The sequence below is a fragment of the Solanum dulcamara genome, chromosome 11 (assembly GCF_947179165.1).
Source record: "Solanum dulcamara chromosome 11, daSolDulc1.2, whole genome shotgun sequence".
NCBI lineage: Eukaryota > Viridiplantae > Streptophyta > Magnoliopsida > Solanales > Solanaceae > Solanum > Solanum dulcamara.
This window is the reverse complement of record NC_077247.1, coordinates 59,456,734-59,484,285: the sequence shown is the minus strand read 5'-3', so window position 1 is coordinate 59,484,285 and position 27,552 is coordinate 59,456,734. Positions and strand designations below refer to the sequence as shown.

Sequence of the window (27,552 nt, the reverse complement as noted above, 5' to 3'; positions counted from 1 at the left end):
GAAGATGATGATATCCCACATAAGTGAAGGATGAGATCCATGGATTCCTTATATATGATAGCCTTGAGAAGTTCTCCCACATTTAAGTTATTTTTTGGAGTTGAATTAACTAGGCCCAAGATCTATTTAACATGGTATCAGAGGATGTGAGCTCTAGATAGATTATATTGTCTATGCCCTAGGACGGGACATCTAAGCGTGCGGGATGATATATTATATCGGTGATGGATGAGATCTTTGGACTTCTTAAATGGCTTTGGACAATATTTCCCCATTCGAACTAGTTTTTGAGGTTGAGTAAGACCCAATGATTATTTAATAATTAATATTTATGTAATTATAATTCATTTTATTAAGAATATAACTGTAAATAAAGTAGTACTATTATTCATCCATGTCTAATACAAAGCTTAACAGATTAAATATGAACCAACTAAAAGGATTTTTTTTTATTATCAAATTAATTAAAAGATAACTATAAGTAACCGTCCATAAAAAGTGAGTCTAATAACTTGTAATTTGAAAAATAAGTCAAATTATAAACATGTTAGAATTGAGATACTATGAGGTTAATTAGAATTGAGATACTATGAGGTTAATTTGACACAAATATAGAACAAATTACTTTTGAGTTACTGATAGATATTGGTGAGACATTTAATTAATGAGAATGGTAAGGCGTGCTTCAGTCGACCCATGTGATATATACGAATTCAACCTTTTGTAGTTGTCGATAAAGCATCAACCCCAACTTTTCTCTACTTGAATAAATGGTCCCCAACATTTTTTATTCAATTGTCCCAAGATTAAAAAAAAAATGTTCATAATTAAAATGACCTTTTACTAATTAAGGACTTGTTTCTAACTGGTAATTAAACTTACCTCCTATTTTTGGAAAAAAATAGCAAAGAATTAAAAACTAAGCTAGAGTAATCCATGATAGCTCAGCAAGCGTGCTGAGCATTTGATTAAGAAAATTGGCCTGCAAAATAAATAATACTTTCCTCCTTTAAATTTATTTTTGTTATTACTTCCTCCGTCTCATATTAGTTGTCATATATATTAAAAATAGTTATCTCAAAATAATTATCAATTTAAACAATTAAGGGAAAATTAATTATTTTTCTCCATCTTTGCACTTACCATTAATTATTCTAGAATAAAAAGACATATAAATAAATAAAGACTAAAGAATTAATAAGGGCTATTTTAGTCAAATAATGTTCATAATTAATATTTTATTAAGGACTGTGCATACTTTATCATGACAACTAAAATGGAACAGAGGGAGTATTTTTTTAATTTGTTTTGCATAAAATGTCGTTCTTTTTTTTGTAATTTTTTAATTCTAACTTTTCATATGACATGTTAAAAAGTATTTCAATACATTTAATTTATATTTAGTTTAAGACACAAAATTCAACTTAAATATCATACTAAATTAAAATCAGACAAATAAATTCGTTTTAAATTGAAACAGATGTAATATTTATCTGTTAGATATGCCTAAATTATACGTGGCAACCTGTGGTCCATTGCTTTTTAATATGTAAATGGTCGGTTGGAGTCCAGCATCTTCTCTCTTACTACATACAATCCAAATTTCCATATATTGTTTCTTCTCTGAAATCAAAGAGAATTTCTTCTTTGCAACTGTTTGCTGAATTGCGTAAGTCTGTTTACTCTGGTATTTTCTTCCACTAAATTATAGGGCATGCCAATTTTCATTCTTTTATTACCTTCATATCATATATTTTTTTTCACTTTCCTAATTAAAGCCAATTTAAAAGAGACTTTACTACTAGTATATCTTATATATCTTCATGAGTATTAATTTGTACATATTAATTTCTAAGTGCTTATAACACTAGCAAAATTTCATGATTTCCATTTTCTCTTCAGAAAGCTGGATATATATATATACTAGTAATATCTGTCTTAATTTTCTTTTAATGAGTATCAACATTATCACAAGTTTTACCGATACTCAATATCTGATGACTAAGTAGCGTTATTGTTGTTGTTGTATCAGTTGCAGAAAATTTCTTTTAGGGTATTATAAGTCTTACTTCTTGTCTATACTAAATAGATATTTAATTTTATTTATTTTTGTATGAAACAGAAATCAGGGAAGAAGATTGAACAACGAAACTTTAGTCTGAGTGAAAATTAAACCTTAGTGAAGCTGTTTCATCCCTCAATTATGAGAGACATTATTATAAGATGATTACAAGAGAAGTGAACAAGCAAGAGGGGAACCCGAATGACGATGGAAATATGAGCAAGGGGTCTAATTCAACAACATCATGGACAAGGTTAAAGGATCCAAGAATTGTTCGTGTATCGCGAGCATTTGGTGGTAAAGACAGGCATAGCAAAGTTTGCACTGTTAGAGGGCTAAGAGATCGTCGTGTAAGGCTTTCAGTTCCCACTGCTATTCAATTATACGATCTTCAAGACAGATTAGGGCTTAATCAGCCAAGTAAAGTTGTTGATTGGTTACTTGATGCAGCTAAGCATGAAATCGACGAATTGCCTCCCTTGCAAATTCCTCCTGCAAATTTGAACCCTAATCTTTATCCTATGTTAGGAATTGGAGGTAATTCTCATCAAAATAAGAGCATCAATTGGGATAATGTTCCATTGGAACCACCTAATAATAGTAATAATAATGCCTTGGGGTACAATTCCAATTTCTTGAAATGGGATCCTTCAAATTTATCCTTAGCTCATTCAGAAAATTCATTATCTCATCAACATGATCATCAAGACATTCACAATTTCAATTTAATGTCTAGTATGCCATTAGGTTCACATAATCAAGTTGTTGTTTATCCACCAGGATTGCCCCAATTTTTCCATCAACATAATATTGTTGGAGCATCGTCATCATCGGAGTTTGATCCGAAAGAAATCAACTTTCAAATGTTGAATAATTCAGGTTCAGAAAATCCCATGTCAAGTAGTACTAGTTCCCATAGACATTAAATAATTGCTCTCTTGTCAAACGTGTGCTCTTTATAACAGCTTAAGTTTTTAGACGAAGAACGTATTGGTCATATAATTTCAACATGATACCCAAGCAGACATATTATTGGTCGATCGGATGTTTCATTTCATCATTTCATAAAAGATCAGAGCAGGTCATCAACGGTATGTGCCTCGGTGAGTGAATAATTCGATTCTAGCTAGCATAATATATAGTAGTATATAACAACAAATGTATGTTCTTTTGGTCATAATTATTCCTATATATGAGTTCTATAGCTATAAAACTCATGATTGGATTGTTTGAGACCACTTATTGCTTCAATGCACCCCAGGTTCAAAATGTATTATCTATATAAAGTTGTACGTACGGTTAATCAGAGACAATATATATCTTTTTGGCATCACAGTTCACAGTGAAGCAATTAATTATGGTTTCATGCAACATTTTCTAAATACATAACCCTAGCAAGGAGCCCTAAGCTAGTGATGGCTTCCTCTTCTTCTTCTTTTAAAATTTCAGCATTTTGATCGTTTAGATGAGTTTATGTTTTGTGCACGGACAACAAAGAATTTTTACACTGTTTGGTTAAGTTGACCAGTGGCAGAGCTATGGATGATGAAAGGTTCAATTAAATCCCCTCCGCTGGAAAATTGTATATGTTAGTATATAAGTAATAGAGTAATTTTTTAAATCTCAATATAAATTGTTGAAATTCCAATATTTTTTTGAATCCCCTTATTAAAATTTTTGATTTCAATCAACTAAAGTTGACTTGCTATATGAAACTGATAATTCTCTATATCTATTCGGCTAAATTATACTGATATTGTCATATTTTCTTCAAATACTTCTTTTATACTTTTTACGTATTTTCTGAATTATTGTGTAAATTTTATCATCTTCACCCCGAAAATTAGTCAGTTTGGACCATCGTACTCTAAACCCGAATGTGGTAGAGTAGTTGCTGCTGGTGAAGAGAAGGTAAAGAAAGATATAGGGATAAGAGTAGATTTAGTACAAAATGGGAAGGGTGTTCGTTAAGTTGGAAAGAGACAGATGAGAGATTGAGATTTGAAGTATAAATAAATACTACTACTAGTATATGTTATTTTTCCTTGGGATCCAACAAAAAATATACATGTTGTAAGCTTAAAATGGAGTGAAATGAAAAGATAGTTTTGTGGTCCTATTAATAATTCATGAAAAGGATATGACGAAAGAAGATGAAGAGATCACTGAAGAAGTGTGGTACAAAAAGATAATTAGGGTTTTGGAAGCTTTTTCCATCTTTTTTCTTTTAATCTGTATGTACGTATGAAAAGAAAAGAAAAGAAAAAAGGACCACATGCATGCATTGCTTTCATATTTCTAGGCGGGTCCCCAGTAGGTAATTTGCTTTTAGGGTTTAGTCTTTTTTTCACATGAGTACTTTAGTTTCAAACAACTTTAATGGATTATAATGAAGTATGAATTATATTAAAAACAAAAATATTAATGGATATTTTTTTCGCAAATATTTGGTTTCGTAGAATTTAAAAAAGGATATGCGGGGAATAATTAATATTATAAGGTATTGTTAATTTTGAGATAAAATGCAGGATTTTTTTTTTTCTCTCTGTTGCTCTAATATAGATGACTAGATGTATGTATAGGATGTACATAACATCTTTTTACGAAAATAATGTACCTATTTAATTAGTAAACTACATTATTTAGCCTATAGCTACCTAACCCTAGTTCTCATTCCAACTGTAATACTAATACAGTAGTACAATATTGTTAATATATTAAAAACCTAGAAATTTATTACTAACGTGACTTTTTAAAAATTTTGAGCTAGTCTATGATCAAGGGTTAGTTGATGCAATCTAGGACTAATAAAAATGCTATCGTTTCTATCTTATTGTTTATTAATTATCTATAATTAAGGGGTAATTAATGCTAAATATACTCACCTCCGTTTGTTTTTACTCGTTGTTCAGATTTGACTTGACATATTTTTTAAGAAATTATAATTTATAAAATGATAAATTTGTTATATAACCATTTGAATATAATAAATTCAATATTTTTGAGAATTCATTGGAAATGAATAGTAGCATTTAATATTAAGGGCAACATAGGTATAAAATGGTAAATTATCTCTTGATTTTAATTAATAGTGGACAAATAAAAATAGACATTTATTATTAGTGTAATGAACAAGTACAAATGGAAGGAGGGAGTATTTTCAATTTGGCATCTTTCATATCTTTGTATGATTTTGGATAAGTCATAAGAACAACTTGGACTATGGCAAAAATTGTTAGTTGCACACCTAAATCATGTGCATGTCCTATTATCTATGAACTTAAATTTTTTCATTTTTTTTTTACACATCTAAACTAGGTGAGGGTCCAATTACTTTTCCTGAACTAAGTTAAAGAGGGTCGGGGAGGGGGGCGAATAAGAATCTCGCATAATTTAGGTATGTAACTATTGAGGATGATTGTTCAAATAGTTAGTTAAAGTAGTTAGATGGCATTACTTGTAATTAGTTAGATGCTTAGTGGTTAATTATAATTCAGTTAGTTTGTTAGTTACAGTGAGGTGGTTAGAGTTTGTTAGACAGCATGTATAAGTAGCTGATCATCACTGTTGTACATTCACTCTTCCACATAATGAAGTTTAGAAATTCCCAAATGTGCTCCTAATTTCTTTATGGTATCAGAGCAGAGAATCAGTGATTTTTAATTCAAAATTGAAGTTCGATTTTGGATCTTCATTAATGAAAAGAAGAATTGAGTAGATCAAGCTTCTGCAATTACAATGGTGATAGAGAATGATACAGCAACAACATCAACTGGGCCAGTTCTAGAAGCACTTGAGTTGATTGAGTCGAAAATGAAAAATCCTCTGTATCTACATCCATCGGATACTCCTGGATGTATGTTGACCATTGTTCATCTTACTGGATCAGAAAACTATTCATTATGGAGTAGATCATTGATGATCAATCTAAGAGCAAAAGGCAAGCTTGGATTTGTGCTTGGAAAATGCCGAAAGAATCCTTATGCACCAGAATTAAAAGAGCAATGGAAAAAATGCAATGCGTTTGATCTCTTTTAGACTATGAATACAGTCTCGAAGGAGTTGCTAAGTGAAATTGTGTATGCCTCAGATGCTGCGACAGTATGGGCAAATATGAAGAAATGTTTTGATAAGATCAATGGATGAAGGATCTATCAACTTCACAAGGAGATTTGTACAAGTCACCAAGGTAATCAAACTGTTTCAGCTTATTTTACAAGATTGAGATTGTTGTGGGATATGTTTGATGCTCTTGTACCTCTTTTATCATGCAATTATGACAGATCTAGAGTTTACATAGATCACATGCAATATTTGAGGTTGTTTGCTTTTCGGATGAACTTAAGTGAGATGTATGGACATGCACGCAGCTAAATCTAAGTGATGAATCAACTTCCAATTGTTAGTAAGGCATATGCAATGATAGTATCAGATGAGAGTCATAGAATCAATTCAGGTATATGTGTAGGAGGTGATGTGATTAAACCTACAGCATTATATGCAGGAAAGAGCTATTATGCAGGCAATTATGTATCTAGAAACACAAGAGGTGATAGAGATAATGAAAGTAGATGATACTACAATAATAAGAAGAAGGTGAATTAGAATTTGTTTTGTGATCACTGTAAACTATATGGACACACTAAAAATATTTGCTACAGACTCATTGGATACCGTGAAGATTGGAAGTTTAAGAAGAAATTTGGTTAGAATGATGAATCTAGATTCACAAACACTGCACGAGAAGCAAATCCAAACAAAGGAAAAGGCATTACTAGCTATGTTCAAGAGGACAAAAGTGATGAAGAAATAAGAAGTGATGCTTTTGGACCTATTAGTGAGGAGAAAAAATCTATTTTCAACTCATATGGTGCACAAGGTTCAAATTATTGTGAGTCTGTTAGAACTAACTTGTAGGCACTAGCTTTGAAGTATACTTATATTCCTGATCAATATCAGAAGATACTAAGGCTGATCAATGAAGAAGAGAAAGTTGGAGATATGGTTAACATGGCAGTTAATGTCACAAATCTCAGTGCATTATTAGTCCCTACAGAAAAGGAGAGCTATGTTAATACCATGAAAGACTATGATCAAGATGAGTCTAGTCATAATGGTCAAGATAACTGGATAGTGGATTCAGGAGCAATATGCCACATGACATCTAACTTTGATAAATTGGATACAGTCAGTGAATCTAATAGTAACATAGTGAGGAAAGTTCATCTTTCTTATGGTCAAACTACAGTAGTTATTCATTCAAGAAGTTGTATGATATCAGCTGAAGATGTCTTAGAAAATGTCCTGTGGTGCCAGAGTTTAAAAATTACTTGCTATCAGTATCACAATTAACTAGGTAACTAAAGTGTTCTGTTCGATTCTTTCTTGAGTTTTGTGTTTTTCAGGACCTCTTCAATAGAGAGGTGAAGGGGATTTGTAGAGAAATTGAGGGACTGTACTACTTTCCTAGTCATTTTTCATATTTAGAGCCTACAAGACAGACTAGTATCAGCTTGATGACAAAGATAAGGACTAATAATCAAGATTCACATTGCATGTTGTGGCATAACAAGATGGGGCACCCTTCTTTCAGAGTTTTACAATAGTTGTATTTAATAAATAAGGGTAGTACTGTAGCTACATGTGACAATTGTGTAGTATGTCCTTTAGCTAAGCAGACTAGACTCCCATTTCCTACAAGTGGCTAGGGCTAGTGATATCTTTGATCTGATTTATCTTGATGTATGAAGACCATATAGATTTTCTACACATAATGGTTTCAGATTTTTTTTGCCAATTATTGATGATAATTTAAGGATAAGTTGGTTGTTTTTACTGAAGTTTAAAAGTGATGTGTTTGCTACTTTAAAGTCATTTTTTGCATTAGTTGGAACTCGATTTAATAGGCAAGTCAAAAGGGTGAGATCAGATAATCGTATTGAGTTTTTCAATAAGGAATATAGTACAATGTTTGCCTCTTTAGGGATAGTTCATGAGAGTAGTTATGCACACACTCCATAACAGAATGGAGTGGTAGAGAAGAAGCATAGACACATTCTTGAAGTTGTAAAAGCCATTAGATTTCAAGGGTCTATTCCTATTAAATTTTGAGGAGAATGTATATTAGCAGCTGTGTATTTAATTAACATGATTCCCACAAATATTTTACAAGGTAAATCACCTCATGAATTCTTTCATTAAACCAAGCCATGCCTTGATCAATTGAGAATCATTGGTTGTATGTGTTATGCAATAAAGATGGTTAAAGATGATAAATATTTCCCAAGAGCTGATACTTGTGTTATGATGGGTTATTCACTTACTCAAAATGGGCATTTACTATATAGCTTGAGCTTGAAAAGGTTTGTGGTAGGCAAGGATGTTGTTTTCAAAGAACACATATGTTATATTCCATATTTTTGCATCTTGGACTATTCGTGAGCTAATAGACATAAATTCAAGTACCTTTAATTTCAAATTTTAAAATGGCATAAATTATTTGTAATGACAAGTTATATGGATAATATATGTGAAGTTAAACACAACTCAAGAAGGACCCTTGAGCCAATTCAAAGTGGAAGCCATCAAAAAGATTTTTTTAAGTCACGTTTTTGGGTGATCTGACTTCGGGAGGCTATAACCCCTTCAAATTTTGAGAATTTGGGAAAACTCTCAAAATGAAAGTTGTAGATAATTTAAATAGCTTTCCAACCATATATCGTGGGTTGGAATATAATATCAGGATGAAAAGATATGAACTTTTTAGGTTTGACAGGCCGAAATAAATAGTGAATTTGGCTCAACCCGATTCCAACTCGGGTCAGGCCCAATACCCATGCCATTAAATCAATTTTTTTAGCTTTTCCTTCAAATTTTAGACCAACAAAATGTTCAAAAATTTCCAGAGAGAGTAAGAGAGGAGAACCCTAAAGAGAAACACCAAAATTAACCACAATTTAAGCCCCGAATCTCGAAGCTCAGCAAGAGAAAAGTGTTGTACGTCGCGTTGTCTTCAGTTTGAGCTAAAATTCAGCCAAGAAGGAGAAGTGTTAATGTGTTTGCTGCACACTTGAGGTAATATTAAAGTCTCTTTTTCATTGTTAACAAGTTTATTTAGAGTTTTAACGGATTAGAATGGAGAAAATAGCGTTATAAACTCGTTTGGTGATTTATTGAGATTTATGGGTTAAGGAGTTATTTTAGGTGGATTAAATTAATGGAGTTAGCTTAGTAATGATGTATAATAATAGTTGATATTGTTTTGATGTTACTGATGAGTTGTTATTCTTGAATTTGGAGGAATAAGGTGTATGGAGATTGTAAGTGTTTAAATCCGTTTTTGGGATTGCGTAGCTAGTAGTAATTCTTGAATATCTCATTGTGTAGATCTTTGATTTTAGAAAATAAATATATTTTGGAAAGCTAATACACGTATCTACAACTCTTATGTTTATGTTGGAACCTATATTTGTTGTTATTATGTCTAAAAAAAGGGATGAATCATAAGACAAGTTCTGTCCAGATATTTGATTGAAAAATCCCTCATGTATAACTGTTAGTGTTTTGATGATATATTTTTGTAGAAAATGAGTTTTGAATTGAATTCTTTTGGATTGAAAACTTAAGACAGACATCTAAAAGTTTCATGAGGGTCATCAAGTCCATTTTTGCCGTTTTAAGTTTCAAAATGTAGATACAACTTGAGGTACTCGGCTTTCCGAACTTACTATTTTGGTAACATAATTCGGGTGGCAACATTCTAGGCTTATTGTCAATAATAAATCTTGTTTTATGTCAATATTTTAGATTATTGATATTACTTGATGATTATATGGCTGGTTTGGAAGGGAGAAAAGTGAGCGGTATAGGAAAGGTGCTGACCAAATTTTTAGAAATAACCTACTAACGATAAAGTACGTTTTATGCCTTTCCCTAGCTTAACCGTAGTGCTTAACGTTTTAATATAGGTTGAGACAATATTGGGCAGCATATACGTATAAACGCTAAAGGTATGTAAAGCTAACCTTTCTTTCTTTTGGAATGATCCATATGAAACAAACGAAAGATGCATGCTTAAATTCCAAAGAAACTCTCATTCGTAGATACACTCGGATGGCTAACTTCCTTAATTTCTAGAATTTATATTGTTATGTCTTGACTCATGTGTATGATTCCAGCCATCCTAGTTGGTATAACTCATGTTGTGGAATAATTCATATTTTAGTATAATCCATAATTGGTGTAATTCATATTGACAATGAAAGAGTACTTGGAATGACTATTGTCTTGGTTTTCAAATGATGGGTTGTTTTGCTTATTCCATTAAGTCTCCGATAATGATCAAATTACACAAAGTTGCTAATGATATCTATTCGTGCATATTGCTATTGTATTATCCACTGAGTCCTACAAGAGGCCGGATATTTATCATGTATAGATTTTACTATATTATTCACCGAGTCCCTTACTAGAGGGTCGGTACGTGATATGATAATATGATGTTATGATGATATGACGATATAATTATGGCACCGAGTTCCATAATGGGTCGGGTACGATATAAGTGTACACTACTCTATTCACCGAGCCCTTTGCTAGAGGGCTGGGTATGGTATATATATACATATGGTGATATAACGATATAATTATGACACCGAGTCACATAACGGGCCGAATACGATATATGATGATGATATGCATGACTTCATTTCATAAGGCGCAGATACAGTGATTTATTAATTATGATACTTATCTCCTGAATCTTTATTTCAGATATGATCTCCTTTATGGTATTTTATGCTTTATATATTCGGTACATATTTCGTACTGACTCCCCTCTCTTCGGGGGCCTGCGTTTCATGCCTGCAGGTACAGATAATTATTTTGGGGATCTGCCAGCTTAGGATTTTCACTCAGCTGATTTGGAGTGCTTCATCATTCTGGAGCATAGACTTTTGGTACCAATTTCTTGATGTATTTATTTGTTTATTTAGGGATACGGCGGGGCCCTATCTCGTCATATGCTATTGTTAATACTCTTAGAGGTCTGTAGACACATGTGTGGGTTTTATATAGATGTTGTTCGATCGTACTAGTATGACTTATGTTTTGGAACGTTCTCATTTGTAGTGGCAGCCTTGTCGGCTTACGCACTATGCTATCTTATTTTTGATAATTATAACTCTCCAGGAGACAAGTGGTTTCGGTATATATGTATATGTGACGATTTTGAGACGACACTTCGTCTATATAAATTTTATGCCATATGGGAATTGATCGATTATAGATAACAAACGTGTATATGAGTGTCCGATTCGGGCACTAGTCACGGCCTACGGGGTTAGATCGTGATAAATTTCTATTCAGCAAGTTGAAAGACCAACACATACCAATTTTTCCCAAAAAAACATACATTCACTGTGATGACATAAGAGTTGATTCATCATTGACAAATGAATCTGCAATGCAACCAGATCCTGAACCACTAGTGTTTTCTGATCATGGGTACAATCATATGATGGGAAATGCAGAACCTATTGATGAATTACCTGATATGAAGCTTGATATAGTAATACTTCTGTTCCAGTCATAAATGAGTCTACCGAGACTAGTCAAATAACCATTACTGGGCCTAGAACTTCTACAAAAACATCCCATCCACTTATTTGGATAAAGGATTATGTTAGTCATGTGACAGATTCTATGCATTCTATAGCAAAGTATGTATTATATAATCACTTTTCTTCCCCTTATCAAGCACATTTGAGTAAAATGTCTATAGATATTGAGCCAAGGAACTATGGGAAAGCTGTCAAAATCCAAGATGGGTTGAAGCTATGAAGCAAGAAATTACTACACGAGAAGAAAATAGTACTTGGACTGTTATGATGTTACATCCGGGTAAGCAAGCTATAGGATATAAATGGGTGTTCAAGACCAAATAACAGACCGAAGGGATAGACTACCAAGAAAGCTTTTCACCTGTAGTGAAAACGGTTACTGTTAAGTTTGTAAGCTTGTCAAGTCACTGTATGGTTTAAAACAGGCATCTAGGCAATGAAATGCCAAACATACATATGCTTTATCCTCTTCAAGTTACACTCAAAATCATCTGGATTATTCCTTATTTACCAAAAGGAAAGGAACAACAATGGTGATAGTATTAGTGTATGTGGTCGATCTTTTAATCACAGACAATAATTCTAAACTAATTCAGGAGACAAAGCAGGTTTTGCTACATCATTTTAAGATCAAATATTTGGGGGAGATGAGATATTTTCTTGGTATTGAATTCTATAAATCAGAACATGGCATTGTGATAAACCAAAGGAAATATGCCTTATAGTTAGTGTCTGAAGCTGGTTTGGCAGGGGCTAGAACATCACTAACACCTTTGGAGAGTAACATGAAACTTACAAGTGCTTATTTTTCTCAGGATGGCACTAATGCATTGTGTACTGATGTGAGGAAATATTAGAGACTTATAGGCAAATTGTTCTATCTCACCAATACGAGGCTTGACATAGCCTTCTCTATACAATGCCTAAGTCAATTTATGCTAAAGTCAAAGCTTTCTCACTGGAATACAACTCTGAAGGTGGTGAGATACATCAAGACAACACCAGGCTTAGGCTTGCTCATGAGCTTAGAAAAGAAGATTCACCTCGCTGGCTTTTGTGATGCAGATTGGGCTGCATGCCCCACTACTAGGAGGTCAGTAATCGGATATCTTTTGAAGAATGGAAAGTCACTAATAGCATGAAAATCAAAAAAACAGAATACAGCCTCTCGAAGCTCTACAGAAGCTGAATATATGAGCCTAGCAACATTGACAGCTGAGGTGGTTTGGATAACTAACTTGTTCAAAGAGCTTGAAATGAATATAGATGGACCTACTACTATACATTGTGACAGTAAAGCAGCTATGCAAATAGCTACCAATCCTGTTTTTCATGAGCAGACTAAACACATCGAGATTGATTGTCATTTTATCCGAGAAAAATTACAACAAGATTTGATAAAGACAAGCTACATTAACACAAGAGACCAACAGGCTGATTTGCTGACAAAGGCTTTGGGGAGGTCTCAACATCATTTTTTACTATCCAAACTAGGTGTCTTTAATGTCTTTAGTACACCTAGCTTGAGGGGGAATAATGAGGACGGTTGTTCAAATAGTTAGTTAAAGTAGTTAGATGACATTACTTGTAATTAGTTAGATGCTTAGTGGTTAATTATAATTCAGTTGGTTGGTTAGTTATGGTGAGGTGGTTAGAGTTTGTTAGACAGCATGTATAAGTAGCTGATCATCACTATTGTACATTCACTCTTTCATATAATGAAGTTCAGAAAATTCCAAATGTGCTTCTAATTTCTTTAGTAAACTGAAAATTTTGCCATAATTCAAGGGAATTTTTACATCAGGACCCTTTCAAGAAATATTCACGATCCTTTTAAGAAGTTTTATTTATGGATTTAAAATTTACGGATTCTTACGCTAGTTTTACATTCTAATTTGGCAGACATAAGAGAGGAAACTTGTGGCTTTATATATAGATGGATCAACCTGTAGCCTATATGCCAGACAAAATATGATTAGCTCCGCCTTCTTTGATAATTTCGATTACTTTTTTTATTTTTACTTGTTACATTTCACTTTATCAGAGTTAATTTAATTAATTTTCAGACCTAAATTGAATTAAATTAGTCCAATATTTTTAATTTGGATATTTTAAAACTATGCAAAAAATACTATAAGTTGTAGTCTTCTCAAATAATATACATGGTAAAAACATACATCTTAAAAAATTGATCAAAGTCCATATAATTTAACTCTTGAAAAGTAAAATGTGACAAGTAAAAATGAACAGATGAAGTATCTAAATGTGTAGATATCAAATGAATAAGTTGTGTATCATTGATCAGAGATTTCTTTATGAAAAATATGATTAGAAGTTTGTACGTAGAAGGAGAGGAAGAAGGAGGACTATAAATATTTAATTAGGCGCATTAAAATGAGTCAAATTAGAAACAATGAGGTGGGTCATGACCATTTCGATGTTTGCTTAAGTGAAACAAATAGGCAAATCAAATTGAGCTAAATTATGAGTCGTAATTCAATAATCAGCTCAATGTCCAACATATATAAAATCATTTTTCCTTTGTTGTTTATTTGTTCTTTCATAATTTGACTAAACCCAAACCAAACAAATAAACACATTTTTTTTTTAGTCTGTCAAGACTATATCAAGCAAATCATATTAAGATCCCCCCAAATGTTTTGATAAGTCCGCATTTTTCCTTTTAAACATGCTAACTTAGAGTATGCACCTTTATATATGTATGGTGAACTATATTTATAAACATGCTAATTTAAGCTCGTATGTACGGTGAATTATATTTTTAACGACTTATGCACCTTTATATATATGGTGAATTATATTGCACAACATAAATACTTTGTATAGATGGAAGAAGGAAAAGGAAGAATTTTTCAAAGATGCAAGCAATAAGAAGGTTAAATAATTGATCTCCAAATAACTTCTACGTTGAAAATGCCCAATTTATGATTTTGTTCATTTGACTTAAAATACTTTTTGTATTTGAAAAACATCAAAATAAGTTTAAAAATGTGTTTAAGCCGGTTTCCATATGCTTTAGGCATTCATAAAGGCATAAAGCAATCGAATTAACAGGAAGTGGGAATTTTTTTTAGGTATTTTACTTAAATTTCATAGTGAAAAATCTCAATTATAATTTATCCCGACTTTTTTGGTAATTATCCAAATTCCCTTTTTTTTTCCAGATTTCTGATACATACGAATGACGCTGATACATCGTGATTTGATACACAAGTCCTTTTCATGATACATCGCTAGTTGATACAAATCGCTAGCGATGTATCATGAAAAGGACTTATGTATCAAATCGCGATGTATCAACATCATTCTTATGTACAAGAAGAGAGATTTTTAAAATTTTTACATGGCAGAAAATAATTGAAAATATAGGAATATAAGGTGTGTAATTTGGTAATTTTTCCAAAAAATTAACAGGAAGAGAAAATGAAGGCCCAATTGCAAAAGATGCTAGAGACAATAGGCTCGCGGCCCAAATAACACAAAAGGAAAATAAAGGCCCAACGTAGAGGGTGCAATAGACAATAGGCGTGAAAAGCAAATAAGCTCCCGGCGAGGATCGAACTCGCGACCTTTCGCTTACGAAGCGAACGCACTACCACTATGCTACGGAAGCTTGCACATTTTTACGTTGTATTCATATTTATTTAGCTACAAATAAATTGGTTAATTTCTACAATAAATTTAGCTAGTGTTTAACCCCAAATTGTCGAATATTCTTGACAAGTTATTTTAAGTGAAGTTTCATCATGCGTTTGACGACAAATTTTCTCAATAATATTTGACTATATCAAAAAATATTATTTTGTATTCGTAAATTTTAAAAATACTTATAAGTTTGTATTATCATTTTATAATAAACATGTTCTATTAAAAAAAGTCTTATAAAATAATTGATAAAATTTAACAACAACAACAAAATAACAATACGGAGAAGAACAATACATTAATCGCATTAAAATAAATTATTCTTTTTTTTTTCAATCTTGTCACTCAAATTATTATTATTTTTCGGAGAAGTTAGTGACAAACTATTTTTTTATACTAGATAGAGATGTTCTTTTGTGATGTTGGTTGACTATGCTAATGGAGTAAGTTGATCGATAAAATATTAGTTGGAATTAATAAATGAGAGCTATTTTTATATAATATAAAAATTTGAGGTAATTTTTAAATTTTTAAAAAATTCTCAAATATTAGAACTTGGCCCAAAATTCTAATTTTTTGTAGAACTTAAAACCTGGATGTTTGTCACATATATTTACCAAGTAATAACAATTATAAGATACTACTTTCCAATATTTTTTTAAGTTTTTTCTCAAAAATATTGGAGGCCAACAGCACCTTTATTTATCCAACCAGGAACGAAAATAATTGCTCGTTATATTTTACTTGTGCGGGTAAATTTTGAACAAAATAATAAAATTCCTCTCTTTTGGGCGGTCTCTCGATTCAGGCTGAATTCAACAGAAGGCTGGTGGTCAAGGAAGGTGTGGGGACGAGTTCGAGGTAAAGGCAAGTTGGTGTAAAACACAATGTATATTTAATAAAAACTGGAGAAGTACTCGTAAATGATCATATGGAAGTGCAGGACAAATATATATTGGATAGTTTGTGAAATTGCATCTACAGTTATCTCCCATTTTCGTAACCCTAGAAAGATCATTGATAAGATTTGATTGTTGAATTCAGCTTTACAATGTGGTGCCGAGAGAACATATTTATTTGTTCAAATGAAACAGCTACTTGAGTTTATGTGAAAAATTATAGATTGGAATAACTTCAGTCAAACAAGATTGACAGTACGTACCCAGAAATTTGGTTAAAATATGAACATAAGCATTTCTGTTTATGCAAATTAAACGGCATTGTTTTTCTGCTTTCCATTTGCCTGATTGAATTTTGCCTTGACACACTTATATCTCGCTTTAGCTAGCATCTCATATGTAAAAGTAAATCATTAGATTTGTACATGAAATTGAGGACATAAGCTTTGAATATTTAGTTAGTAAATAGTTGCCTACAATGCCTCCTTGTTCTTATTTGCTGCTCTCTGGCCTCATCACTAACTATTTCTGTAATAAGGTCTTTATATATTAAGCGCTCGACATCCAAAATCAATGATGGAATCTCACTTTCACCGTTTGTCCAATCATCTGACTGATGCCTCATATCTGCATTTAGGATACTTATCAATTCATCTTCCTCAGAGTCCATGCCAACCTTTTTAGCATTGAGTTGGTCTATGTCTGACTTCAGTTCTTTCTGGAGTTTCTGTGCACTTAAACAATCTTGTCCCTGCAATAAACAGCTTTCTGAAGCTAGTTTGCGGGAAAGTATCTCATCGACTGTGTCAAAGACGTTCTTTCTGTGCATTTTCTGATTAAACTCTGTTCGAGCACTTGTCTTACTGTGTCCATTTCCTGACATAACGCATTCCTCAGTCTGTTCCAGGATATGAAACAACTTTGGATCAATCATATGGCCAGACGACTGAAAGTGAATGACTGTGGAGACAGAGTCCACGTCCTTGAGAAGGCCAGATGCCAGTAGTATTTTGGTGATGTATCTGTGGTCAGGATTATGATTCTGGCTCAAGGATCCAAGCTGGTCCGTACTTGCTTCGTAGCTGGAGTCCAAAAGTCTGAGTTGGTGAACCAGGTCCTTAATGCGCGCTAATTTCTTCTGGGTGGTGATCTCAGTGCCAAGATCTATCCTCGTGCTGTAAGGTGAATGGTCCTGGTAATCTAGGTACCATAACTCATCAGCAGCATCCTCAACTGTTCAGGTGGAAAGGACATAAAAGATAATTAGGCAAATCCTGCTTGTACCTCAAAATCAATTGTAACATAATTCTGCTGTGGTTTGCCTTTCTCTCCTATGCTTTGGGTACATCAAGCAAACTATTCACCAAATTCTTTAAAATAGTGAAAATGCAGATAAACATCTAGATTAATCAGTCGTAGGAGCTTGTCCTAACTTGAGATCTCATGTAATTCTTAATCTTATTCAAGGCAGATAAAAATTTGCTCTTTGCAAGTATTTGAACACCTAGATAACTATTCTAGGTGTATCTTTTCCATTTTGAGTTTTAGCAAAAGGCTACAATTTTTTAGGGGGTTTAGAAGCCTAAGCCAAACTATGACAGTAAATAAGAGATATTAACATGCTTTTTGTGAACACTTCAAACTAGCTAACTAATCGAGCTATTTGTGTTGAGTATTCAGTCATTTTTCAACAAAGCAATATGTTAGATTTTCCTCTCTTTGGCAACATGCTTTCCTTTCTCCTCGTAGTGTTTATTTCTGGACAGTCATGATTGTTTGTAGTTTGCATCAAAAGCAGATGCTTTACAGAACTAATGGTAGCTATACCTCTAAATGCAGTCGTTTTCTTCTTCACAGGAGATGGTGAATCTTCTTCATAGAATGTGGCATCAAGCACTGAGACAGGACTTGGCTGTTCAATTGTAGAAATTGCAAGTTCAGCCATTGGTCTGTCTTCATTCAGCCTCACCATGTTACTCTGGATGAAGAAAAAAAAAGTTAAAAGTCAGTAATTGGTCATGTGTAGGATAAGTAGATATATGTATGAAGATAAGTCACTCACTTTGTCTTTAGAGTCCTCTAGTCTTTTAGCATTGACCCTAAAGGAATGATTTCTGCTTGTGACTTCTCCATCTGCATGGGAGCTCAAACTGTTGTTGCTTTCTGATTGTAAAGAAGTTGCATCACTTTGCTCACTGAAATTTCTTGTGCCACTGCTGATCTCACTCAATTCCTCATCAACTCGGAACAGATTGTTGGGTTTTGCTTGCATTCTCTTTTTTGAAGAGCCTGATTCTTTGGATTGCTTAATTGATTGCCTTCTTACCCTGCTGAACTCTGGTGATGTAGTTGTCGGACAAGATTGCTTCTTCTTCGGTAGTGGTCTTGGACTTACAGTTCCAGAATTCCTTCCTAATGCAGGATGGCTTCCTTCCTTTGGTTGGCGTAATGTCGGGTTTTGCACTGCCCTTGATGTTCCTTCTTTGGTCTTCTTGTCTGGTGAAGGAAGAAGCCAACCAGACTCTCTGACATTTTTCACTCTAGGTGTCACATCTTTCCAAGTTTTCTTGTCAGCTGTATCCTCTCTGTTATATACAAGGTCTTTAGTGAAGAGTTCTTGAAATTTGGAGACATTTGCAGTTAAGAAAGGGGAACAAGCAATACTAATGTTATCACTTAGTTTGGATTGTTTCATAGTTATATTTAAAGATTCTGACCTTTTTGGTGCTCGAGTTCCCTTTATGGTTGGAGATAGCAGGTTGCATTGCTGCCTTTTCTGCACTATTTCCAAATTCGCATCAGAGTCTGCCTGCTCTTCTGTTTGGACATCTAACCTTGCTCTAGTCTTCTGCATTGCTTCAAGAATCTGCTTTAGAGCTCTGAGATCCTTTCCAGACTTTCTGAACTCAAGTTCAGTTATCCTTTTCTCCATTTCACCATAGACAGAGGAAGATAGCTTTGGCCTCTGAATCGACAGTTCCACATCTGTGTTTCTTGCAGATGACTTGTAGGAGGTTCTGCTGGCCTCCGGTTGCCTCCAGGGAGCAGGTTCTAGTGGAAGCCGTGAAGTTGATGCTACTCTCATGATTAAATTGGTAGATTTCATTCGTGGGGAGCCGAAATCCTTTTCATTAATCTGAGGGAACCGTGTGACTTGATTATTCTTGCTCTTTTCAGCTGTTTTTGTCGAGACTGAAACAGAATCATTGGTAGAGAAAGACTTAGGTATTACTGTCTCAACTTCATTTGAGGGAATGGGATTTGGTAAAGCTTCCAATCCCATCAGCTTTGCTACAACACTAGAAGATCTTTTATGATCCCCTAAAAGAAAATTTGATCTGGATTCAGAGGCAGAGCTCCTGAAAGACTGTTCTCTACTGTCCAGTGAGAGTCTGGGAAGGTCCTTTAGCCTTATTGAAGAACGCATCACTTCTCTCGAGTCTCTTTCATCGTATGAGAAACGTGGATGATCTCTTGGTGAATGCTTTAGATCATCTCTTGAATTACGAGGTGCTTCACGAAACTTAGCAGTTACATGCCTAGTTCCATCAGATGGCCTCCCACAGTTTGGCTGCTGAAATGGCCTTGGAGAATCAATGTGCTTCATTACATGGACTTTACCTTCTATTTTGGTGACAGTTTTTACAGCTAAACTACGGGCTTCCCTGTGCATTGAGTCTTTTACAACATCCCGTAAATCAGGAGATCGCCGGCCAGAATGAGATGGAGAACTTGGTTGCTTGTATGGCAGGGTTTTCGAAGGAGATTCTAGTAAGTTTCTTTGACTGCTGGAAGGTTGCTCTTGTTGTGGCCTTTTACTTTGTTCAAGATTTAAGTTGGCCTTGGATGACTCACTTGAATGCGACAATTTGTTCTTGGCTACCTCCCTTGGAGTCTTTTCCTGCAGTTGTCAATTGAAAGGTTGGTAAGTTTGTTTTGTGTGCTAGCTTAGTGATATCTCGATGAATGAATTTGTTCAAAATCTTACCGTAGCCGGTTGCATTGTACATTTGGTCTCCATCCTGTCCATGGCACCTTCAGGACACATGAACCAGTAGTGAGATTTCCTACTTTAATTAAACTAAAGGGACTAACTATATGATTTATGAGAGTTCTATCAAGATAACAATGTGTATGCAGAATATTTATGCTTCAGCAAGTGAAAATCCAGTTTTTGTATGCTCTACTCCTTAACTGGAAATAGTATATCTGTATTTGGATACGTGAACACAAGATTGTTTTAAATGTGTATGGAAGTATACAAGAGGGCAAAAAGAACCAGAATGCTGATACTTGTAGTTAGCATATGTTAAAGATAATTGCTTAGGTTAAGTAGTCAATTCTGAATGTTAAGGTGGCATTTATTTGATGTTTCCCAAAACATGAATTTTGCAAATTTCTCTTTTAGTTTCAAAAAAAGTATTTGTTCGATTTGTTTTTCAAAGACGTGAAAAACTGAGTATGGGAATCTTCAATTTTAATTTTTTTGTTTTCGTTCTTTTCTCTTGATGAAAAAACTGAGTTTGTGAACAAATACTTCAAAATAAAGCCAAGTTTGCATATTTGATTCCTTGATTAGGTTCCTACATTTCCAGCCTTTTCTAAACCCCAGTCATCTATAATAATCTTGAGAATGAAATGTTTTGATGATGTACTTTGTTTCTCTCTCTGTTATTATTGCTAATTATCCATAAACAGTGGTTTTCTATTGCCTTTCATCTCTTCTTGAAGCCAGGTCCTCTAATTTACCATGATTACGTATTTCCACTTTTTTTTAAGATATTATTCCCTCGTACCAAGAAATATGATAGGATTGGGCGAATTTTCAATTTTTTTGGAAAATAGGATTAATATATTCAGAAATTCAGTTATAGAATCTAAGTCACAGAACTATAATAATTTGACAAAGACAAGTTCTACACAATAGAAGGAGAATAGAACAAACTTGACAGAATTTAGAGGCTTTATGGTATTTGATTTGTTCACTTGCAGGAATGCAAAATAGGAAAAATATAGTATCTTTTTTGGTCAGGAAGAGTACCTGGGAGTAGCCTTTTGTGATTTTGACCATGGAGATGTTTGCCAATGAGGAAATGGTGTCGATCAAACAATTGGAATAATCCATTCATGCATCCAATTTTCTTATGCAGATCTTTATTTTCCTCTGTTATAGAAGATAACATTCTTGCAGACGTTTTTTTTGCTTTCTCAATGTCCAAAATTGGCAGAAATCATATGGCCTTGTGCACTTCCTATGAACAACAAGCAGAGGATATTCAAAAACTTGCCTAATTGAACTCATTAATAAAAATTAATAGCAACTCATTTTCTTGAATTGCATTCCTTATTTGTTTTAGAGGTGAAAGTTAAGACTTACCGGTGGAAAAAAACGAAGCTTTTTGCAGGGACAGACAGAGAAACGTAGTCAGAGTAAACTTAGCACAAATGTGGTGCTTCGAGATTGAGAATAATATGCAGCTGCAGAGTAGCAGAAATCTCCAGACCCAAGAACAGATGTTTTATTCACACAACAAAATGGTAAGAATGTTTCTTGCCTAACAAAGGTTATGTCCTGTGAACAGAGAGAGAGAGAGAGAGTTTTTATGTGTGTGAAATGTGGAAATGTTAGCAATGAATGTGGCATATGCATTATATATATAAAAACTATAGAGGCAGCAGCTTGTAGCTGGCTTTGAATGATAGAGAAGATGGCGGGCAGATTGGGAGAAAGAGATAGTTACTTAATTCTCTTTACTCTAAATCATACTGTAATCTAATCTTATTCTAACATAAATTAAAATAAAATTAATATTTATTAATTTGATATAAACAACGATAAAATACATATAAATATAAATATGTATATGCATAGAAGAAGTTATGTGGATATGAAGAAGGTGAGTCGGTCCGCCTAATGTGTGGAAGAGGTGGGTCATTTTCTACACACTTTCATGTGGACAAAATAATGAGTAGAGAGGTGGGTCTCCTGGGGGGGTGGGGGTAGGGGGTTAAGGAGTCTGGAGAATGGATCTCTCTTTTTCAAGTCACTACTAGTTGTAACAGATACATGGGCATGTGGAGTTTGTCAGATTAAATGTAAGAAAGTGGAATTATGTACTGGCAATGCTGCCTCCCAGAAGTCTTTAAAGTCCTTTTCTTCAACCTTTACACAATTTGACCTTATTGCCCTTCTAAACTCTATCAACATGATCATCATCATGCTGCCATATGGCATTTGGCAGATAATGCTTTCAAATTTCTCTGGGTTTTCATTTAATACTCTTAAATATATCTGTTGATCCAATTATGGCTCAGTTTCACAGCCTGGCTCTGCCTAAATATTTTTTCTATCGTGTTTTTATTTGGAAGTTACTCTTTTGCCTCCAAATATTCCTGATATATGTTCCTTTTTTTTTTTCCTAATAGAATGAATAACAAAGACGTAATTGTATTTCACATTCAATTATTTCTTCCAAGTCCCTTACACTAAAATGTGCAAGTTCTCATATTTGCTTAAGACTAAGTAGCGTTACTTGATAGTTTATACTTATATGAAGAAAAATAGCAAATAATAATCGATAAAATAATTATTTCATGCAATTGTGTGGCAAGTGGACAAAGCCGCCCTTGATCATGTGGACGTTCATCTTTTGTGTACGAAGCTTTGCAAGTTAGCAATGATGCTTTTTTTGTTCCTTTTTCATAGTGTGCGTTTCTCTTCTGTTTTTTTTAATCTCACTGACTTGAACTGCTACTCTATTTAACCTCATGTGTCAGTGGTTTTTACTTGCTGTTACTGAGGTAAAATTTTGCCGTTGTAAAAGTTCTCAACTTTTAAGCCTGCTGAAATAATCTTACCCACGTCTAATATAATTTAACCGGTTATTATAATTTATAAGTTATTTATCAGCAATTCAAAGTTACTCATCCACACTAAAATTTAACAATTACTTATAGTAAATGACTTAATAATGTATCATCATTAAAGGGTTCTAAAGGTACGTATTGTATTATAATACCATGTAACATCTATTATATTACAAATTTCAATTCAAAATTATATAATGGCGCTTCGTTTTTTCTTTTTGGCTTATTTTAAAGAACCCAAATGGACCGCTGAATTATTATTTTTTTGGTTTGGTCTAAGGTGGGGGCAGGTACGGGATTGAATATAAATTAGTGCCAGTCAATGCTTGATTTATTAATTTCCCCCCTTTATTTTTGTTTTCATAGTCCTTTTCTTATCCTTGACTGTAGACATAAAATTATTAATACTCCATTAAAAACATTGACTGGATTTTAAACTCAAATGAATTGAAGAAAGAAGTCGAAATAACCCTGTAATTTCTAGCTTATAATTACCTTTCCACTAATAGTAAATCCAAATGACAAAAGAACAATTTACCATTTGATAAGAATTGAAACATATGCGTTTGTTCAAGTAGTAATAGATAAGGTCCAAACAGTACTAAAGCTTGTAAATGGCACTGTTTCAAACTCACTCTTTTGGTTCATTCATACCAAAACTAGAGGTGCAGCCTGTCCACTACTAAAAAATCATTGTTTCTCCACTGAAATTTTCCGACGAAAATTGTCGAGTGGCTATTCGTACGGCTATTTTGATTGAATCTTGCGAGAGAAAAAAAATAGTAAAATTTAGGAAGTTTAACATTATTTCAGTGAAAATCTGTTTTTCATTATGTATTTTTTCAGTGAGCTAATTCGATGAAAAATAAGTGGAAAATTATGTTCTATAACACAAATTTCTCACTGATTCGTGTTGGAAAAAAACCTTTGTTTCTAGTAGTGGTTTCCCAACGAATAAAGACATAAATAACATCAAAATTGAATTATACTATGTACTTCTTTGTTCAAACAGCTAGTACAATTGGGATTGCATTGACCAACAGAATTAACAGTGATGTTGTTGATATATTCTCATTGAAAGTTCAAATCAGAATTCACTAATAACTTGTTTTCTAACCAATGTACTGTTTTTAAGTGTATTTATTATTAGCTGTGTTATAATTAAACGCGTTACAGAAAAATCCAAAAGGTTAGATAGTTCTGGTAAGTACTACAACAAGTCTTCAATTCCAATATCTAATATTTTCTTCAATCTTTTCTAAGCTAGCTGGTGTCTGTACTACATATTTGTTAAATTGTCATATGCCTTTCCAACACATTTAATCCTTGTCGAGTTTTGTCACCGATGTATTCTTCAAAGACAATGACACTACTCAATTCAAGTTGCTATCCAAATATAATATTTAATCAGACATATCGTAGTATTCGAGCATTGAAAATACGGGTGTGAATCTAGATTCATCGGGTCAATAAATTCAAAATACAGGATACCTAAACAAAACAAAATAAAATGATAATATCTAACTTGATAAACAACCAAGACAAAATTATTTCTTCATTTTGTATTTTCATCACCGCTATATTTTAAGTAAAATATGGTAATGTTATTAGCTTGTTCATCGTGGAAATTATTTAAAAATAAATTCAGTACTAATTATTTGTAAAAACTTGTCATGCATTATATTTTTTAGTTTGAAGACTTAAAATGTGAATATTCAACTTTCCTAAGGATCTTTTTTAAGGAAATAAGCGTCGGTTTAGCCAGAAACTAAACAATTACAAAACTAAAATAGTTCAAATAATTCAAACACCTCCTCCCAATATGCAGTTACTTTTAAATCTTTTTTTTAATCAATTGGAGCAATTAAATTTTGTTAATGGCATAATACTGAGGAAGAAAAAGTCAGGAAAAATTTCATGTATAATAGTCATAAAGTCAGGAAGAGATTTTTTTTATCATGGTAATAGCCGATCCTTGGTCACTATTTTTCGGGGGTAAATTTTGCTCCAGTGTAATAACCAATAAACCAAACAAGAGATGTATATTACATTAGGCAACCAATTCGGTCACTTCAACGTCTTCAAGCTAGATCAACAATTATTTTAAGACGATTGTTCTGATTAATTGGGTTCACGTAACCATAACATGGTTAGTAGGCATTTCGTGCATATTATTTATTTCTAGCTCTAATTCTCTGCAGTACAATTATAACTACAATTATTAATTTCATCCGTACGAATTCAATTATGTATGGGACGTATTTATACAGAGAATAATGGACCCCATAGTATATTCATTCTCATTATTATTATATACTAATAGAATAAGCCTATAATATTATTATCATATTAATAGAATAAGCCTATAATAAAGTTGTAACGGACCCTATTGAGAATTTCATTTTTGGCCGCTATTACTCAAGTCATTTAGCTTGGAAAAGTACAACTGCGTGTAGTATTAATCAATACCAAATAAAGCTACCTCACTAGCTAACTATTATTATTATTTTTTAGGCTTCTTTGTCTTAACCTCAATCATAATCTATATATGTACAATTCCTGAAAATAGGTAAGCTAGCTTTTATCATTTGTGGTGGATTTAATTGACTGCTTAACTGCAAATAGCACGACCCTTGCCTATGTTTTTAACATGCTTCCATGTTCTGCTGTCCTGGAATTGTAGGGTTATCTTTTAAAACAAGTTTAATTAGGCCCTTCTCCTCCTCCCCCCCCCCCCCCGTCCAAACACACACAGAGAGAGAGTAATTAATACTGCACAATTGATTGAATTTAGCACCATTTAGGTGTAACTAAGGTTCCAATTTTGATCAGAAGGGATCGACACAATTCAATCTTTTCGATTGAAAAATTATTGTATGTTAATATATAGGGTAAAATTTATTTTGTTAGGAGAGAAGGTGGAATGCAATTGTTTTAGATCATAGGTTTCAAGTTTGGATTTTGACGTTCTTCTTGCATTTTTATTATTATTATTTTTGAATTTTTTTTTATTAAAATTTTTTGACTCTGCCACTCATCCCAATTTACTATAGTCCAAACACAAACCCATATACCTAATTTCTTGAAGAAATCGAAAACCACACTATCTTTACATTGTACTTCCTTCGTTCATTTTTACTTGTCATTGTTTAACTTGCAAATACATGAAGAACATAATTATTGATATAGCTATTTACTACACTATCTTTATTAATTGATGTTTAGTAGTATTAGGTCTTGAAAAATGATTTGGGGAATAGTACTTAATGCTAAGGGTATAATATGGGGAAAAATAATTGTCTTTTTTTGATATGTCAAAAGTGACAACCGAAAATGAAAATCTATTTTAGAAATAAGTGACAAGTAAAAATGAACGGAGACAGTATTAAATTGAGGAAAATTATATTTGAAGATGTTGGACATGCATATGCGTTAATTAAGTGTTATGAATTTAATTTGTTTAATGCATGATGACTATATAGTGATTAGGTTACATAGAGTACTATGAATGCGCACCTATATTTTTGAATGCGATCAACCCCAAGGTCTAAATTTACCACTAATTTATTTCCAGAAAGTTTATTTACACCAAACCATATTAATTTTAGCATGATAAAGTAATAAATTGATGTGAGAAAATATTAATTAACTATAATTTAATGATGATCATATATTTAAAGATATGTATCGGGCATTTATTGAATTATACATGAACATTTAATGTGGATAAGTATATTATTTACTATCTCCGTCTCATATTAGATGGGCACTTTCAACTTTGTACGGTGATTAAAAAATCGTTAATATATTAGAAGACTCTACCATTTTGCCCTTTGTTTATATCAACGCAATATACATAGAGTATGAAAATAGCTAGTATTGCGAATTGTTTATATTCAAAATGTCATATTAATTGTAGGGGTAAAATAGAAAAAATTTAATTAATTCTATCTTGATTTAGTAAGTAATCAAATAATATGGAATAAATATTTTTAGTAAGATGTCCATCTAATATGGGACGGAGGTACTTCACAGTAGCTATATGTACTAATATTTCCACATTTTTTGTTGATTTTTGGTTTTCCTCTAAAATGAACATGTATGGATATCAATTTATTGCTCTGATTTTACATACCTTTTAACCTTTTTATTAATTTATATTCTTCATCTATAAATAACTATTATGAAGTGGATTGTCCACTTAATCTTATTATATACACGTGGGGCCCACTGAAAGTGGGCAACCCACTAATTTTCTTCTTCCTTTAAACCATCTATATGTGTATAAATATCCTTAGCATCGAAAGGATGAAGAACACAGATATAGAAGAAGAAAATATACTGCTCTCTGTTTTTTCTTTTCTCCCTCTTTTATATTTGCCAAGTTATTTTATATTACAACACGTTATCAGCACGAAGCTCTAATTTTTCAGAAAAT

The 27,552-nt window shown here is 32.9% G+C and overlaps 2 protein-coding genes and 1 non-coding gene across 9 annotated transcripts; 1 reads left to right on the top strand and 2 right to left on the bottom strand.

Moving 5' to 3' along the window:
• The first annotated feature begins 1,570 nt into the window (after positions 1-1,570).
• On the top strand, positions 1,571-11,270 carry LOC129873360 (transcription factor TCP13-like). Of its 7 annotated transcripts, none has more exons than XR_008762713.1 (4): positions 1,571-1,669; positions 2,123-3,153; positions 10,030-10,071; positions 10,931-11,270. XR_008762713.1 is itself a non-coding variant. In XM_055948440.1 (3 exons), the coding sequence occupies exons 2-3, from the start codon at positions 2,224-2,226 to the stop codon at positions 10,963-10,965; spliced, it is 411 nt and encodes a 136-aa protein (XP_055804415.1). In that variant the 5' UTR covers positions 1,571-1,669; positions 2,123-2,223; the 3' UTR covers positions 10,966-11,270. The 7 variants fall into 7 exon arrangements, 1 of the variants encoding a protein (XP_055804415.1); XR_008762711.1 differs by having other exon boundaries at positions 2,123-3,165; XR_008762709.1 differs by lacking the exon at positions 10,030-10,071 and adding an exon at positions 5,703-6,251 and having other exon boundaries at positions 2,123-3,165.
• A 3,974-nt stretch (positions 11,271-15,244) lies between these two features.
• TRNAT-CGU (transfer RNA threonine (anticodon CGU)) lies at positions 15,245-15,316 on the bottom strand. Its single transcript has one exon. It is a non-coding gene; the product is annotated as a tRNA-Thr (tRNA).
• Positions 15,317-16,517: 1,201 nt separating this feature from the next.
• LOC129874019 (protein LONGIFOLIA 2-like) lies at positions 16,518-22,041 on the bottom strand. The gene is made up of 7 exons (XM_055949235.1): positions 21,625-22,041; positions 21,289-21,499; positions 20,236-20,282; positions 18,965-20,148; positions 18,310-18,832; positions 18,075-18,225; positions 16,518-17,480 (listed from the first exon to the last, which is right to left on the bottom strand). Exons 2-7 carry the CDS (start codon positions 21,428-21,430, stop codon positions 16,702-16,704), a joined length of 2,826 nt encoding a protein of 941 aa, XP_055805210.1. The 5' UTR covers positions 21,431-21,499; positions 21,625-22,041; the 3' UTR covers positions 16,518-16,701.
• Between the last annotated feature and the right edge of the window lie 5,511 nt (positions 22,042-27,552).

Coding starts and splice junctions, on each gene's coding strand:
- LOC129873360 (XM_055948440.1), top strand. CDS start 2,224: ATGATTACAAGAGAAGTGAACAAGCAAGAGGGGAACCCGAATGACGAT. Junction 2,600..10,930: donor TCCTATGTTAGGAATTGGAG/GTAATTCTCATC, acceptor TCATGCCTGCAG/GTACAGATAATTATTTTGGG.
- LOC129874019 (XM_055949235.1), bottom strand. CDS start 21,430: ATGTTATCTTCTATAACAGAGGAAAATAAAGATCTGCATAAGAAAATT. Junction 20,283..21,288: donor TCACAAAAGGCTACTCCCAG/GTACTCTTCCTG, acceptor TGTGTCCTGAAG/GTGCCATGGACAGGATGGAG. Junction 18,833..18,964: donor GGAACTCGAGCACCAAAAAG/GTCAGAATCTTT, acceptor TGTATATAACAG/AGAGGATACAGCTGACAAGA.